Source organism: Rhea pennata, chromosome 36 (assembly GCF_028389875.1).
Source record: "Rhea pennata isolate bPtePen1 chromosome 36, bPtePen1.pri, whole genome shotgun sequence".
NCBI classification, from domain to species: domain Eukaryota; kingdom Metazoa; phylum Chordata; class Aves; order Rheiformes; family Rheidae; genus Rhea; species Rhea pennata.
The window spans coordinates 233,102-249,295 of NC_084698.1; the positions used below are offsets into that span (position 1 = coordinate 233,102).

Sequence of the window (16,194 nt, forward strand, 5' to 3'; positions counted from 1 at the left end):
GGCGGCGGCGGGGGCGGCCGGGGGGGGCGGGGCCAGGGCCACGCCCTCCAGCGGGGGGGGCGGCGGCGGCGGCGGGTGGGGGGGCAGCGCCCAGCACCTCCTGCTCGAACCTGGGGGGGGGCGGGGGGGTCACGGGGGTCAGCGCCCCTCCCCCCGGCACCCCCACATTGCCCCCTCCCCCCCCCCAGCTCCCCCCCATCGCCCCCCCCCCACAGGGCCCTGCTGCCCCCCCCGGGGTCCCTCTTGTCCCCCCCCCATCGCCCCCCCCCCCCCCGCGGGGCCCTGCTGCCCCCCCCGGGGTCCCTCTTGTCCCCCCCCATCGCCCCCCCCCCCCCCGCGGGGCCCTGCTGCCCCCCCCGGGGTCCCTCTTGTCCCCCCCCCATCGCCCCCCCCCCCCCGCGGGGCCCTGCTGCCCCCCCCGGGGTCCCTCTTGTCCCCCCCCATCGCCCCCCCCCCCCGCGGGCCCTGCTGCCCCCCCCGGGGTCCCTCTTGTCCCCCCCCCCATCGCCCCCCCCCCGCAGGGCCCTGCTGCCCCCCCGGGGTCCCTCTTGTCCCCCCCCCATCGCCCCCCCCCCCGCAGGGCCCTGCTGCCCCCCCCGGGGTCCCTCTTGTCCCCCCCCCCATCGCCCCCCCCCGGTCGCTACGGCCCCTTAGCCCCGCCCCCCCGGCCCCGCCCCCTTCCCCGTTGCCATGGAGCCGCCCCCCGGCCCCGCCCCCTTCCCCGTTGCCATGGAGCCGCCCCCCCCCCCCGGGCTCTGTCCGCGCCCCCCTCCCCCTCCCCCCCAGCGCGGTCGCCATGGCGACGCGCGGCGCCGCCCTCACAGCGCCATTTCGGCCTCCATCTCCTTGAGCCGCTCCTCGCCGCTCTTGGGGCCGGCGGCGGGGCCGGGGCCGGGGCCGGGGCCGGGCGGAGCCGCGGCGGGGAAGAGCGGCCGGAGCCGCCGCCGCCGGCGCCGCCATCGCGCTCGGAAGGAGAGGGGGGGGGAGGGGAGGGGCCGCCGCGCCGCGAGAGGCCGCTTCCGGCGCGCGCCGCGTGACGTCGGCAGCGCTTCCGGCGCGCCGCGCCGCCCCCCCTGCCCCACTTCCGGCTCCGCGCGGCGCCGCCCTCCCTGCCCAACTTCCGGCTCCGCGCGGCGCCGCCCTCCCTGCCCAACTTCCGGCTCCGCGCGGCACCGCCCCCCACTTCCGGCTCCGCGCCGCGCCGCCCTCCCTGCCCCACTTCCGGCTCCGCGCGGCGCCTCCCTCCCTGCCCCACTTCCGGCTCCGCGCGGCGCCGCCCTCCCTGCCCAACTTCCGGCTCCGCGCGGCACCGCCCCCCACTTCCGGCTCCGCGCCGCGCCGCCCTCCCTGCCCCACTTCCGGCTCCGCGCGGCGCCGCCCTCCCTGCCCCACTTCCGGCTCCGCGCGGCGCCTCCCTCCCCGCCCCACTTCCGGCTCCGCGCGGCGCCGCCCTCCCTGCCCCACTTCCGGCTCCGCGCGGCGCCGCCCTCCCTGCCCAACTTCCGGCTCCGCGCGGCGCCGCCCTCCCCGCCCACTTCCGGCTCCGCGCGGCGCCGCCCTCCCCGCCCCACTTCCGGCTCCGCGCGGCGCCTCCCTCCCCGCCCCACTTCCGGCTCCGCGCGGCGCCTCCCTCCCCGCCCCACTTCCGGCTCCGCGCCGCGCCGCCCTCCCCGCCCCACTTCCGGCTCCGCGCGGAACCGCCCCCACTTCCGGCTCCGCGCGGCACCGCCCCCCACTTCCGGCTCCGCGCCGCCCTCCCTGCCCCACTTCCGGCTCCGCGCGGCACCGCCTTCACCGCCCCACTTCCGCCGCGGCGGCCGGAAGTCCCGCCCCCTCCCTCCAGGAATGACGCTGCGAGGCCGGGCGGAAGCGGCCGTTTATTGGCGGGAGGCGGCGCGGCCCGGTGACGTCATCGCGCGGCGCCCGCCGCTCCGCGCAGGTCGCTGTAGACGTCGCCGCGGGCGCCGCGCAGCTCCTGGGGGGGGGGGGCGGGGGGAGGGGAGGGCAGAGGTCAGGGGTCAGGGGTCAGCCCGAGGGGGGGGCGGGGCTCGCCGCGGCGCCATATTGGGCCGTGGCCACGCCCCACCACCCCCCACCCCCACCCCCGCCGCCGCAGTGACCCACCTGATAGGTCGATTCCGTCTCGGGTGGGCGGGGCTTCTTCGGAGCTGAGGGGGCGGAGTCAGGCGCCGGCGGCCCCACCCTTCCCTCCGTGGAAGCCCCGCCCCTCCTGGCCCCGCCCCCAGCCCTTTAGCCCCGCCCACACAACCGTCACCCCCCCCAACCCCCACTGGCCACGCCCCCCCCTTTGGCAGGCTCCACCCCCACCTTGGCCCCTCCCCTCCCCACGGCTGGCCCCACCCCCTGCCTTCCAGCCCACCAATCGCACTAGGCCCTGCCCCCATTATGGCCCCGCCCCCTTTCCTCACTAGCTCCCCCCACCAGGGGCTGCTCCTGCCCCCTTCCTCCCTACCCCCCGCCCATCGGCTGGCCCCGCCCTCTCCCTGGCCCCACACCCGTGCTGACCCCGCCCCCTACCCTGATGGCTCCGCCCCGCCAGGCAATAGGCTCCGCCCGCGATGAGCAGCGTCATGATGAGGTCGGCCAGGACGACCGCTGCGATTGGCCCCGGGCCCAGCGGGTAGGAGCTGCAGTCTGGGCACCCGGACGCCTGGGTCCCCTCCCGGACGCCTGGGCCCCTCCCAGACGCCTGGGCCCCTCCCGGACGCCTGGGCCCCTCCAGGACACCTGGGCCCCTCCCCGGATGCCTGGGCCCCTCCAGGACACCTGGGGCCCTCCCGGATGCCTGGGCCCCTCCCGGACGCCTGGGCCCCTCCAGGACGCCTGGGCCCCTCCCCGGATGCCTGGGCCCCTCCCGGACGCCTGGGCCCCTCCAGGACGCCTGGGCCCCTCCAGGACGCCTGGGCCCCTCCCCGGATGCCTGGGCTCCTCCCGGATGCCTGGGCCCCTCCAGGACGCCTGGGCCCCTCCAGGACACCTGGGCCCCTCCCCGGATGCCTGGGCCCCTTCCGGACGCCTGGGCCCCTCCCCGGACGCCTGGGCCCCTCCCGGACGCCTGGGCCCCTCCCGGACGCCCGGGCCCCTCCGGGACGCCCGGGCCCCTCCCGGACGTCTGGGCCCCTCCCCAGATGCCTGGGCCCCTCCTGGACGCCTGGGCCCCTCCCCGGATGCCTAGACCCCTCCAGGACGCCTGGGCCCCTCCTGGACACCTGGGTCCTCTCAGGCCCCTCCCCCTCCCCGGACGCCTGGGTCCCTGGGGGTGGGGGAGGGGCGTCACCTTTCTGAGCAGCCGCCAGGCCTGAAAGGTGAAGAAAGGCCCCAGTGAGGGGGGGGAGGGAGAAGCCCCCGGACGCCTGGGCCCCTTTGGAGGGGGGCACCCGGACGCCTGGGCCCCTTCAGGGGGGCACCCGGACACCTGGGCCCCTTCGGGGGGGGCACCCGGACACCTGGGCCCCTTTGGGGGGCGCCCGACGCCTGGGCCCCTTTCTGGGGGGCACCCGGACACCTGGGCCCCCCGGACGCCTGGGCCCCTTCATGGGGGACACCCGGACACCTGGCTCCCGCCCCCCGGACGCCTGGGCCCCCCGGACGCCTGGGCCCCTTCATGGGGGACACCCGGACACCTGGCTCCCGCCCCCCGGACGCCTGGGTCCCCCGGACGCCTGGGCCCCCTCGTGAGCACAGCGAGGAGAAGCTGCGGTGGCCGCAGGAGGAAGGAGCCGAGGGCAGGACGGGGCCCAGGCGTCCGGGAGCCTCCCCCTCCCCCTCCCCCGAGGGGCCCAGGCGTCCGGCCCGTCCGCCACTCCCCCCACTTCCCCTTTTGCCTTGTCCAGCCCGGACGCCTGGGCCCCCTGCGTGTGGGGAGGGAGGGAAGGGGGAGGGCGAGGGCGGCACCCGGACGCCTGGGTCCCTCCTGGACGCCTGGGCCCCCCCTGGGGTGGGGGGTGATGGGGCCTCCCGGAGGCCTGGGCCCCCCCGGGAGGTCATGGGGTCTCCCGGACGCCTGGGCCCCCCGGCGTGGGGGGTGATGGGGGCTCCCGGACGCCTGGGCCCCCCATGGTGGGGGGTGATGGGGGCCTCCCGGACGCCTGGGCCCCCCGGCGTGGGGGGTGATGGGGGCTCCCGGACGCCTGGGCCCCCCCGGGAGGTCATGGGGTCTCCCGGACGCCTGGGCCCCCCCTGGGGTGGGGGGTGATAGTGGCTCCCGGACGCCTGGGCCCCCCCGGGGTGGGTAATGGGGTCTCCCAAACGCCTGCCCCCCGGGGGGTGATGGGGGCTCCCGGACGCCTGGGCCCCCCCTGGGGTGGGGGGTGATAGTGGCTCCCGGACGCCTGGGCCCCCCCGGGGTGGGTAATGGGGTCTCCCAAACGCCTGCCCCCCCCGGGGGGTGATGGGGGCTCCCGGACGCCTGGGCCCCCCCGGGAGGTCATGGGGTCTCCCGGACGCCTGGGCCCCGCCGGGGGTGGGGGGGGGGCACTCACCGAGGAGCAGCAGGAGGCCGAGGGGGGCGCGGGGGGGCGCGGGGGGGCCCATGGCGGCTCCGGGGCGTCGCGGGCGACTCGTCTCGGCGGGGACCCGAGGGCGTCGCCCGGCCCCGGGGCAGGGCCACGGGGGCCCAGGCGTCCGGGGGGGGGGTGGGGGTGGGGGGCTGGGTGCCAGCCCGGACGCCTGGGCCCCTGGCGGGGGGGGGGGGGAAGGGAGGGGGACAAGTGCTGCAGAGCTGCCCCGGGGGGGGGGGTAAATGTGCCCCGGGGGGGGGGTCAGATCTGCCCCGGGGGGGGGTAAATGAGCCCCGGAGGGGGGTAAATGTGCCCCGGGGGATGGTCAGATCTGCCCCGGGGGGGTAAATGAGCCCCCGGGGGGTAAATGAGCCCCGGGGGGGGGTCAGAGCTGCCCCGGGGGGGGGTAAATGAGCCCCGGGGGGGTCAGAGCTGCCCCTGAGGGGGTAAATGTGCCCCAGGGGGGGGTCAGAGCTGCCCCGGGGGGGGTAAATGTGCCCCGGGGGGGGTCAGAGCTGCCCCGGGGGGGGGTAAATGTGCCCCGGGGGGGTCAGAGCTGCCCCGGGGGGGGGTAAATGTGCCCCGGGGGGGGTCAGAGCTGCCCCGCGGGGGGTAAATGAGCCCCGGGGGGGTCAGAGCTGCCCCGGGGGGGGGGTAAATGTGCCCCGAGGGGGGGGGTCAGAGCTGCCCCCGGGGTGGGTAAATGTGCCCCGGGGGGGTCAGAGCTGCCCCCGGGGGGGGTAAATGTGCCCCGGGGGGGGTCAGAGCTGCCCCCGGGGGGGGTAAATGTGCCCCGAGGGGGGGGTCAGAGCTGCCCCCGGGGGGGGGTAAATGTGCCCCGAGGGGGGGCTCAGAGCTGCCCCGGGGGGGGTAAATGAGCCCCAGGGTGGTCAGAGCTGCCCCGGGGGGGGGGTAAGTGAGCCCCGGGGGGGGGTCAGAGCTGCCCCGGGGGGGGGTAAATGTGCCCCGAGGGGGGGGTCAGAGCTGCCCCGGGGGGGGTAAATGAGCCCCGGGGGGGGGGTCAGAGCTGCCCCCGGGGGGGGGTAAATGAGCCCCGAGGGGGGGGTCAGAGCTGCCCCCGGGGGGTAAATGTGCCCTGGGGGGGGTCAGAGCTGCCCCGGGGGGGGTAAATGTGCCCCGAGGGGGGGTCAGAGCTGCCCCCGGGGGGTAAATGAGCCCCGGGGGGGGGTCAGAGCTGCCCCGGGGGGGGTAAATGAGCCCCGGGGGGGTCAGATCTGCCCCGGGGGGGGTAAATGAGCCCCGGGGGGGTCAGAGCTGCCCCCGGGGGGGGTAAATGTGCCCCGAGGGGGGGGTCAGAGCTGCCCCGGGGGGGGGTAAATGAGCCCCGGGGGGGGGGGGTCAGAGCTGCCCCGGGGGGGGGTAAATGAGCCCCGGGGGGGGGTCAGAGCTGCCCCGGGGGGGGGGTAAATGAGCCCCGGGGGGGTCAGAGCTGCCCCGGGGGGGGGTAAATGTGCCCCGAGGGGGTCAGAGCTGCCCCGGGGGGGGTAAATGTGCCCCGGGGGCGTCGCTGCCCCTTTAAGAAGGGGGCGGAGCCCGTCACGGGGGGGGGGGGCGCTCGCCTCCGCCCGCCGCGGCGCAGCGCGCATGCGCGGCGTGTGGGCTACGCGGGCGGGCTGCGCGCGCGCTGATTGGCCCGCGCCGGCGCGGGTTGGGAGGGGGGGGGGGGGGCGGGGCGGGGCGCGCGGGGCCTGCCGGGAAGCGCCGCAGGGAGCCGCCGGCGCGCGCGGAGCCGCTCGCGGGTGAGTGACGTAGGCGGAGGCGCCGGGCGCGACCATTGCGCGGGGCGCCGGGGGGGGGGGGCGCACCCAGGGGCGCCCATTGCCCCCCCGGGGGGTGCTGGGAGCGCCCATTCCCCTTTTTTGGGGGGGCGGAAGGGCCCATTGCCCCCCCGGGGGGTGCTGGGAGCGCCCATTCCCCTTATGGGGGGCTTGGAAGGGCCCATTGCCCCCCCCGGGGGGTGCTGGGAGCGCCCATTCCCCTTTTTGGGGGGCGGAAGGACCCATTGCCCCCCCCGGGGGGTGCTGGGAGCGCCCATTGCCCTTTTTGGGGGGGGCGGAAGGGCCCATTGCCCCCCCGGGGGGTGCTGGGAGCGCCCATTCCCCTTTTTGGAGGTGGCGGAAGGGCCCATTGCCCCCCCGGGGGGTGCTGGGAGCGCCCATTCCTTTTTTTGGGGGGGCGGAAGGGCCCATTGCCCCCTCGGGGGGTGCTGGGAGCGCCCATTCCCCTTTTTGTGGGGGTGGAAGGGCCCATTGCCCCCCCCGGGGGGTGCTGGGAGCGCCCATTCCCCTTTTTTGGGGGGGCGGAAGGGCCCATTGCCCCCCCGGGGGGTGCTGGGAGCGCCCATTCCCCTTTTTTGGGGGGGCGGAAGGGCCCATTGCCCCCCTAGGGGGGTGCTGGGAGCGCCCATTCCCCTTATGGGGGGCTTGGAAGGGCCCATTGCCCCCCCGGGGGGTGCTGGGAGCGCCCATTCCCCCTTTTTGGGGGGGTGGAAGGGCCCATTGCCCCCCCGGGGGGTGCTGGGAGCGCCCATTCCCCTTTTTTGGGGGGGCGGAAGGGCCCATTGCCCCCCCGGGGGGTGCTGGGAGCGCCCATTCCCCTTTTTTTGGGGGGGCGGAAGGGCCCATTGCCCCCCCGGGGGGTGCTGGGAGCGCCCATTCCCCTTTTTTTGGGGGGCGGAAGGGCCCATTGCCCCCCCGGGGGGTGCTGGGAGCGCCCATTCCCCTTTTTGGGGGTTGGAAGGGCCCATTGCCCCCCCGGGGGGTGCTGGGAGCGCCCATTCCCCTTTTTTGGGGGGGCGGAAGGGCCCATTGCCCCCCTAGGGGGGTGCTGGGAGCGCCCATTCCCCTTTTTTTGGGGGGCGGAAGGGCCCATTGCCCCCCCGGGGGGTGCTGGGAGCGCCCATTCCCCTTTTTTGGGGGGGCGGAAGGGCCCATTGCCCCCCTAGGGGGGTGCTGGGAGCGCCCATTCCCCTTTTTTTGGGGGGCGGAAGGGCCCATTGCCCCCCCGGGGGGTGCTGGGAGCGCCCATTCCCCTTTTTGGGGGTTGGAAGGGCCCATTGCCCCCCCGGGGGGTGCTGGGAGCGCCCATTCCCCTTTTTTTGGGGGGCGGAAGGGCCCATTGCCCCCCCGGGGGGTGCTGGGAGCGCCCATTCCCCTTTTTGGGGGTTGGAAGGGCCCATTGCCCCCTCGGGGGGTGCTGGGAGCGCCCATTCCCCTTTTTTGGGGGGGCGGAAGGGCCCATTGCCCCCCTAGGGGGGTGCTGGGAGCGCCCATTCCCCTTTTTTTGGGGGGCGGAAGGGCCCATTGCCCCCCCGGGGGGTGCTGGGAGCGCCCATTCCCCTTTTTGGGGGTTGGAAGGGCCCATTGCCCCCTCGGGGGGTGCTGGGAGCGCCCATTCCCCTTTTTGTGGGGGTGGAAGGGCCCATTGCCCCCCCCCGGGGGGTGCTGGGAGCGCCCATTCCCCTTATGGGGGGGTTGGAAGGGCCCATTGCCCCCCTGGGGGGTGCTGGGAGCACCCATTCCCCTTTTTGGGGGGGTTCAGAAGGGTCCCATTCCCTGAGGGGGAGGGGCCTGGCCGGGTCCATTCCCATGGGTGGGGGGGTGGCGGGAGAATCCATTCCTGGCTGGGGGGGGATGGGAAGAGGGTGGCCGGGAGGAGCCATTCCCAATTTTTTTTGGGGGGGGGGGGTCCGGAAGGGCCAGTTCCCACCATAGGGATGTCCAGGAGGACCCAGTCCCACCCAGGAGAACCCATCGGGGTGCCCAGATGGTCCCATTCCCATCACGGGGGGGGGGGGGGGGGGAGGTCCAGGAGATCCCGATCCCACCCAGGGGCGTCTGGAAGGGCCGATTCCCGTTACAGGGGTGTCCGAGAGGACCCAGTCGCACCCCGGGCCGCGTGGGAAGACCCGTTTCCCTGGATAAGGGTGTTCAGATGGTCTCATTCCCATCACGGAGATGTCCGGGAAGTCCCAATCCCACCCAGAGATGCCTGAGAAGACCCTTCCCCATCACGGGTGGCCGTGGGGAAGACCTGATGTCACCCAAGGGTGCCCAGATAGACTTGCTCCCCTGGGTGGGGGCTTCCAAAAGGACCCGTTCCCGCCGCAGAGATGTCCACGAGAATCTAATGCCACCGTAGAGGTCTCCAGGAAGACCCAGTCCCACCTCAGAGGTGCCCAGGAGGGCCCAGTCCCACCGCAGGGGGGGGGTCCGAGAGCTCCCATTTCCCTAGAGGAGAGCGTCGAGAAACGGGCGTTCCCATCGTGAAGGTGCCCAGGAGGTCTCATCCCAACGTTGGGGCGTCCCGGAGAACTTAGTGCCGCTAACGGGCCTCCGGAAGGAGCCGTGGCCTTGGGTGGGGGTGTCCGGTAAGGCCCAGTCCCATCACAGAAGCGCCCAGGAGGAGCCGTTGCCACCTTAGGGGAGGCCCGGAGCAACTAAACGTCACCCTGGGGATGCCCAGGAGAACCCATTCCCATCATAAGGGCGTCCAAGATTCCCACCATAGGGTCTTCCGGGAGACCCCGGTACAACCCTATGTGTGTCCAGGAGTTTGCAGTAGCACCCAAGGGTGCCCGAGAGGTCTCGTATCCATCGTGGATGTGTCTAGGAGAGCCCAATGCAACCGTATGGGTGTCTAGAAGAACCCGAGGGAGCCCAGAAGATCTCATAGGCATCACAGGGGCTCCCAGGAGACCCCAACACAACCCTATAGGTGCCCCAGAGGTCCTGGTGCCACCCAGGGGTGCCTAGAAGATTTCACATCCGTCATAGGGGCTTCCAGGTGAGCCCAGTACAATCATATGGGTGCTGAGGAGGTCCAAGGGGTGCTCAGAAGATCTCATTGCCATCATAGGGGCTTCCAGGAGAGCCCTGTGCGATCATGTGGGTGCTGAGGAGGTCCACGGGGTGGTCAGAAGATCTCATTGCCATTATAGGGGCTTCTAGGAAAGCCCAGTACAACCATATGGGTGCTGAGGAGGTCCAAGGGGTGCTCAGAAGATCTCATTGCCATCATAGGGGCTTCCAGGAGAGCCCAGTACAACCGTATGGGTGATGAGAAGGTCCAAGGGGTGCTCAGAAGATCTCATTGCCATCATAGGAGCTTCCAGGAGACCCCAGTGCGATCATATGGGTGCTGAGGAGGTCCAAGGGGTGCCCAGAAGATCTCATTGCCATCATAGGGGCTTCCAGGAGAGCCCTGTGCGATCGTATGGGTGCTGAGAAGGTCCAAGGGGTGCTCAGAAGATCTCATTGCCATCATAGGAGCTTCCAGGAGAGTCCAATGCAATCATGTGGGTGTTGAGAAGGTCCAAGGGGTGTTTAGAAGATCTCATTCTCATCATAGGGGCTTCCAGGAGAGCCCAATGGAATCATAGGGGTGCTGAGGAGGTCCAAGGGGTGGTCAGAAGATCTTGTTCTCATCGTAGGGGCTTCCAGGAGAGCCCAATGTGATCATATGGGTGCTGAGGAGGTCCAAGGGGTGCTCAGAAGATCTCACTCTCATCGTAGGGACTTCCAGGAGAGCCCAATGTGATCATGTGGGTGCTGAGGAGGTCCAAGGGGTGGTCAGAAGATCTTGTTCTCATCGTAGGGGCTTCCAGGAGACCCCAGTGCAACCCTACGGGTGCCCCGGCTGACCCAGCACCACCGGGGGCTTCCCAGGAGGCCCCGCCGGCGCCCCGGAGCGCTCCCGCTGCGTCCCACCCCGCAGCCGCCATGCCGGCGCCCCGCTGCGCCCTTTGCCCGCGCCGGGCCGCCCTCCGGCGCCCCAAGACGGGCCAGGCCCTTTGCCGGCAGTGCTTCGTGTCCGCCTTCGAGGAGGAGACGCATCGGGCCATCGTGACGGGCGGCCTCTTCCGACCGGGCGACGCCGTGGCCGTGGCCGCCTCGGGCGGCAAAGACTCCTCCGTCCTCGCCCACCTCCTGGCCCGCCTCGACCGCCGCCACCGCTACGGCCTCCGCCTCGTCCTGCTCTCGGTGGACGAGGGCATCGCCGGCTACCGGGACGACTCGTTGGACGCCGTGCGCCGGGCCCGCGGGCGCCTGCCGCTCCTCGTGCTCTCCTACGAGGCTCTCTACGGCTGGAGCATGGACCGCGTCGCCCGCCGCCTCGGCCCCGCCAGCCACTGCACCTTCTGCGGCGTCTTCCGGCGGCAGGCCCTCGACCGCGGCGCCCGCCTCCTCGGCGTCGACAAGATCGCCACCGGTGGGGGCGCTGGGAGGGGCTTTGGAGGAGCTGGAGGGCGCTGGGAAGGGGTTTGGAGGAGCTGGAGGGCGCTGGGAGGGGGGTTGGAGGAGCTGGAGGGCGCTGGGAGGTGCTGGGAAGGGCTTTGGAGGAGCTGGAGGGCGCTGGGAGGGGGTTTGGAGGAGCTGGGAGGTGCTGGGAGGGGGTTTGGAGGAGCTGGAGGGCACTGGGAAGGGGTTTGGAGGAGCTGGGAGGTGCTGGGAGGGGGTTTGGAGGAGCTGGAGGGCACTGGGAAGGGGTTTGGAGGAGCTGGAGGGCGCTGGGAGGTGCTGGGAAGGGCTTTGGAGGAGCTGGAGGGCGCTGGGAGGGGGTTTGGAGGAGCTGGAGGGTGCTGGGAGGGGGGTTGGAGGAGCTGGAGGGCGCTGGGAGGTGCTGGGAAGGGCTTTGGAGGAGCTGGAGGGTGCTGGGAGGGGGTTTGGAGGAGCTGGAGGGCACTGGGAAGGGGTTTGGAGGAGCTGGGAGGTGCTGGGAGGGGGTTTGGAGGAGCTGGAGGGCACTGGGAAGGGGTTTGGAGGAGCTGGAGGGCGCTGGGAGGGGCTTTGGAGGAGCTGGAGGGTGCTGGGAGGGGGTTTGGAGGAGCTGGAGGGCGCTGGGAGGTGCTGGAAAGGGCTTTGGAGGAGCTGGAGGGTGCTGGGAGGGGGTTTGGAGGAGCTGGAGGGCACTGGGAAGGGCTTTGGAGGAGCTGGAGGGTGCTGGGAGGTGCTGGGAGGGGGGTTTGGAGGAGCTGGAGGGCGCTGGGAGGTGGTTTGGAGAAGCTGGAGGGCGCTGGGAGGTGGTTTGGAGGAGCTGGAGGGTGCTGGGAAGGGGTTTGGAGGAGCTGGAGGGCACTGGGAAGGGCTTTGGAGGAGCTGGAGGGCACTTGGAGGGGCTTTGGAGGAGCTGGAGGGTGCTGGGAGGTGCTGGGAGGGGGTTTGGAGGAGATTGGAGGGTGCTGGGATGGACTGGGAGGTGCTGGGAGGGGGTTTGGAGGAGCTGGAGGGCACTGGGAGGTGCTGGGAGGGGGTTTGGAGGAGATTGGAGGGTGCTGGGATGGACTGGGAGGTGCTGGGAGGGGGTTTGGAGGAGCTGGAGGGCACTGGGAGGTGCTGGAAGGAGGTTTAGAGGAGCTTGGAGGGTGCTGGGATGGACTGGGAGGTGCTGGGAGTGGGGTTGGAGAAGCTGGAAGGTGCTGGGATGGACTGGGAGGTGCTGGGAGAGGGGTTAGAGGAGCTTGGAGGGTGCTGGGATGGGCTGGGAGGTGCTGGGAGGGGGGTTGGAGAAGCTGGAAGGTGCTGGGATGGACTGGGAGGTGCTGGGAGAGGGGTTAGAGGAGCTTGGAGGGTGCTGGGATGGACTGGGAGGTGCTGGGAGTGGGGTTGGAGAAGCTGGAAGGTGCTGGGATGGACTGGGAGGTGCTGGGAGAGGGGTTAGAGGAGCTTGGAGGGTGCTGGGATGGGCTGGGAGGTGCTGGGACGGGGGTTGGAGAAGCTGGAAGGTGCTGGGATGGACTGGGAGGTGCTGGGAGAGGGGTTAGAGGAGCTTGGAGGGTGCTGGGATGGACTGGGAGGCGCTGGGGGCCCCCCCGTGACCCGCCGTGTCCGTCCGTCCGTCCGTCCCCACCAGGCCACAACGCCGATGACATCGCCGAGACGGTGCTGATGAACTTCCTGCGCGGGGACGTGGCCCGGCTGCGGCGGGCGGCCGCCGAGGCCACCGGGACGGCCACCGAGGCCACCAAGATGGCCACCGAGGCCACCAAGATGGCCAGCGAGGCCGTCAAGATGGCCACCGAGGTGATAGCTACCACAGGGATGACCGGGATGGCTTCAGAGGTGGCCACCGAGGCCACCAAGATGGCCACCGAGGCCACCAGGATGGCCACCGAGGTCGTAGCTACCACAGGGACGACCGGGATGGCTTCAGAGGTGGCCACCGAGGCCACCAAGATGGCCACCGAGGTCACAGCTACCACAGGGACGGCCGCCGAGGCCACCAAGATGGCCACCGAGGCCACCAAGATGGCCACCGAGGTCACAGCTACCACAGGGACGACCGGGATGGCTTCGGAGGTGGCCACCGAGGCCACCGGGATGGCCGCTGAGGCCACCAAGATGGCCACCGAGGCCACCAGGACGGCCACCAAAGCCACGGAGGTGGCCGCTGAGGTCACGGTGGTGGCCACCGGGGTCACGGAGGTGGCCGCCAAGGTCACGGATGGCGTGGCGACAGCCGGGCCGGACTCGGGGCGGGTCTCTGAGGCCACCAGGACTGTGGGGACGGGCGGGGAGGCCGCGGCGACGGTCACCGGTGTCACGGGGGCCGCGGCGGTGGCTGCCTTGACCCCAGGGGACGCTGCCGCGAGCCCCGGGGTGTCCACGCCGACCATCAAAGGGGTCGCGGGGTGTATGGATGCCACCAGAGGAGCACTTACGGGGACCGTGGCGAAGACCTCGAGAGCTTCGGAGGCTGCCGCAAGGATCTCAGAGGGCACTGAGGGCCCTACAGAGGCCACCAGGAGCCCTGCGGAGATGGCGGACTCCATGGAGGCCACCAGGAGCTCCATGGAGAAGGCCAAGAGCTCCATGGAGGCCGCCAAGAGCTCCACAGAGGCCACCAGGAGCCCCATGAAGACCACCGGGAGCCCCGTGGAGACCACGAACTTCATGGAGGCCACCAGGAGCTCCATGGAGACCACCAAGAGCTCCATGGAGACCGCCAAGAGCTCCACAGAGGCCACCAAGAGCTCCACAGAGGCCACCAGGAGCCCCACGAAGACCACCGGGAGCCCCGTGGAGACCACGAACTTCACGGAGGCCACCAGGAGCTCCATGGAGACCACCAAGAGCTCCATGGAGGCCGCCAAGAGCTCCACAGAGGCCACCAAGAGCTCCACAGAGGCCACCAGGAGCCCCATGAAGACCACCGGGAGCCCCGTGGAGACCACGAACTTCACGGAGGTCACCAGGAGCTCCATGGAGACCACCAGGAGCTCCATGGAGACCGCCAAGAGCTCCACAGAGGCCACCAAGAGCTCCACAGAGGCCACCGGGAGCCCCACGAAGAGCACCAGGAGCCCTGTGGAGACCACGAGCTTCACGGAGGCCACCAGGAGCTCCATGGAGGCCACCAGAAGCTCCACGAAGGCCACCGGCGGCTCCACGAAGGCCACCAGGAGCCCCACGAAGGCCACCAGGAGCCCCACGAAGGTCCCGCGGGTCCCGAGGCCCCCGGCGACGAGCCCGACGGCGGCGCCGTGGCCGGCGGTGCCCCGCTGCAAGCCCTTGCGGCACGCCTACGAGAAGGAGATCGTCCTCTACGCCTACTTCGAGGGGCTGGACTACGTGAGCACCGAGTGCCTCTACGCGCCCCACGCCTACCGGGGCCACGCCCGAGCCCTCCTCAAGGAGCTGGAGGCCACGCGGGCCAGCTCCGTGGCCGCCTTGGGCCACTCGGGCCGCCGCTTGGCCGTGGGGGCCCACGTGGCCACCAAGGCGTTGGGGGCTTGCGCCCGGTGCGGCTACGCCGCCAGCCAACCGCTGTGCAAGGCCTGCGTCCTCCTGGCCTCCCTCAACCGTGGGCTACCTCGTGTGGGGCTGGGCAAGCGGGCCCTGGGGCTGGCCGGCGGGGTTGACGGCCGTGGGGCTGGTGACCGCGGGGATGGTGGCTGCGTGGGGAGCGAGCAAGGGGCTGATGGCCACGGGGCTTGGAGCCGTGGGGCCGGTGGCCGTGGGGTTAACGGCCACGAGGATGGGAGCGACTGGGTTGGTAGCTGTGGGGCTAGTGACCGTGGGGCTGGTGGCCGTGGGGCTAGTGACCCTGGGGCTGGTGGCCATGGGAGATGTTGCTGTGGGGCTCGTGGCCATGAAGCTGGTGGCCATGGGGCTGGTGGCCATGGGACATGTTGCCATGGAGCTGGTGACCATGAAGCTGGTAGCCATGGCGCTAATGACCATGAGGCTGGTGACCGTGGAACTGGTAGCCATGGGGCTAGTAACCATGGGACATGTTGCCATGGGGCTGGTGGCCATGGGGCTGGTGGCCATGGAGCTGGTGACCATGGGACATGTTGCCATGGGGCTGGCGACCATGGGGCTGGTGACCATGGGGCTGGTGACCATGGGGCTGGTGGCCATGGGACATGTTGCCATGGGGCTGGTGGCCACGGGGCTGGTGGCCACGGGGCTGGTGACCATGGGACATGCTGCCATGGGGCTGGTGGCCACGGGGCTGGTGGCCACGGGGCTGGTGACCATGGGACATGCTGCCATGGGGCTGGTGGCCACGGGGCTGGTGGCCATGGGGCTGGTGGCCATGGGAGATGTTGCCACGGGGCTGGTGACCATGGGGCTGGTGGCCATGGGGCTGGTGACCATGGGACATGTTGCCATGGGGCTGGTGGCCACGGGGCTGGTGGCCATGGAGCTGGTGACCATGGGACATGTTGCCATGGGGCTGGTGACCATGGGGCTCGTGGCCATGGGGCTGGTGACCATGGGACATGTTGCCACGGGGCTGGTGGCCACGGGGCTGGTGGCCATGGGGCTGGTGACCATGGGACATGTTGCCATGGGGCTGGTGGCCATGGAGCTGGTGGCCACGGGGCTGGTGGCCATGGGACATGTTGCCACGGGGCTGGTGACCATGGGGCTCGTGGCCATGGGGCTGGTGACCATGGGACATGTTGCCATGGGGCTGGTGGCCACGGGGCTGGTGGCCATGGAGCTGGTGGCCATGGGACATGTTGCCATGGGGCTGGTGACCATGGGGCTGGTGGCCATGGAGCTGGTGGCCATGGGACATGTTGCCATGGGGCTGGTGGCCATGGGGCTGGTGGCCACGGGGCTGGTGGCCATGGGACATGCTGCCACGGGGCTGGTGGCCATGGGGCTGGTGGCCACGGGGCTGGTGGCCGTGGGTCCGGTGGCCCCGGGGCCAGCCGGGGGGGGGAGGAGGAGGTGGTGGAGGTGGAGGTGGTGGGTCGCGGGGGGCGGGTGCAGCGGCGGCGGGTGCTGGGGCTGGGCCGGGCCCGGGGCGCCCTCAACATCTGGGACTTCTAGTTGGGGGGGGGGAACTGGGACGACTGGGACGACTGGGAGGGCAGGATGGGGGCGGCTGGGAGCAGGGGTGGGGGCAGGAGGGGGGTCCTGGGGGCGGGTCTCGAGGGAGGATGGGGGGTGGGGCTAGGAGGAAGGGGGCGGGGCGGAGCCCCACCGGCCCCGCCCACCCGGCTGGTGGTTGGGGGTGTGGCTATGCAAATGAGCAGCTCCCGGAGCCGTGCAAATAAAGTGTCCTGGGGTGGAGTTATGCAAATGAGGAGCTCGTTATGCGAAGCGGCTGGGGAGCAGCTCGGTAATCTGCCTTATGCAAATGAGGTAGGGAGCATGCAAATGGGGGGGGGCCGGGCAGCCAATGGGCAGTTCGGCGG

At 72.0% G+C, this 16,194-nt stretch overlaps 2 protein-coding genes across 3 annotated transcripts; one reads left to right on the plus strand and one right to left on the minus strand.

Moving 5' to 3' along the window:
- Nucleotides 1–1,860: 1,860 nt before the first annotated feature.
- TYROBP (transmembrane immune signaling adaptor TYROBP) lies at nt 1,861–4,606 on the minus strand. 2 transcript variants are annotated; one of them, XM_062598722.1, is made up of 5 exons: nt 4,503–4,606; nt 3,299–3,319; nt 2,539–2,616; nt 2,125–2,168; nt 1,861–1,975 (listed from the first exon to the last, which is right to left on the minus strand). In XM_062598722.1, exons 1-5 carry the CDS (start codon nt 4,552–4,554, stop codon nt 1,910–1,912), a joined length of 261 nt encoding a protein of 86 aa, XP_062454706.1. In that variant the 5' UTR covers nt 4,555–4,606; the 3' UTR covers nt 1,861–1,909. The 2 variants fall into 2 exon arrangements, with proteins under 2 accessions (XP_062454706.1, XP_062454705.1); XM_062598721.1 differs by having other exon boundaries at nt 2,539–2,655.
- Nucleotides 4,607–8,414: 3,808 nt separating this feature from the next.
- On the plus strand, nt 8,415–15,826 carry LOC134152953 (mucin-19-like). The gene is made up of 3 exons (XM_062598713.1): nt 8,415–9,326; nt 10,137–10,751; nt 12,393–15,826. Exons 2-3 carry the CDS (start codon nt 10,262–10,264, stop codon nt 15,824–15,826), a joined length of 3,924 nt encoding a protein of 1,307 aa, XP_062454697.1. The 5' UTR covers nt 8,415–9,326; nt 10,137–10,261.
- Nucleotides 15,827–16,194: the final 368 nt, after the last annotated feature.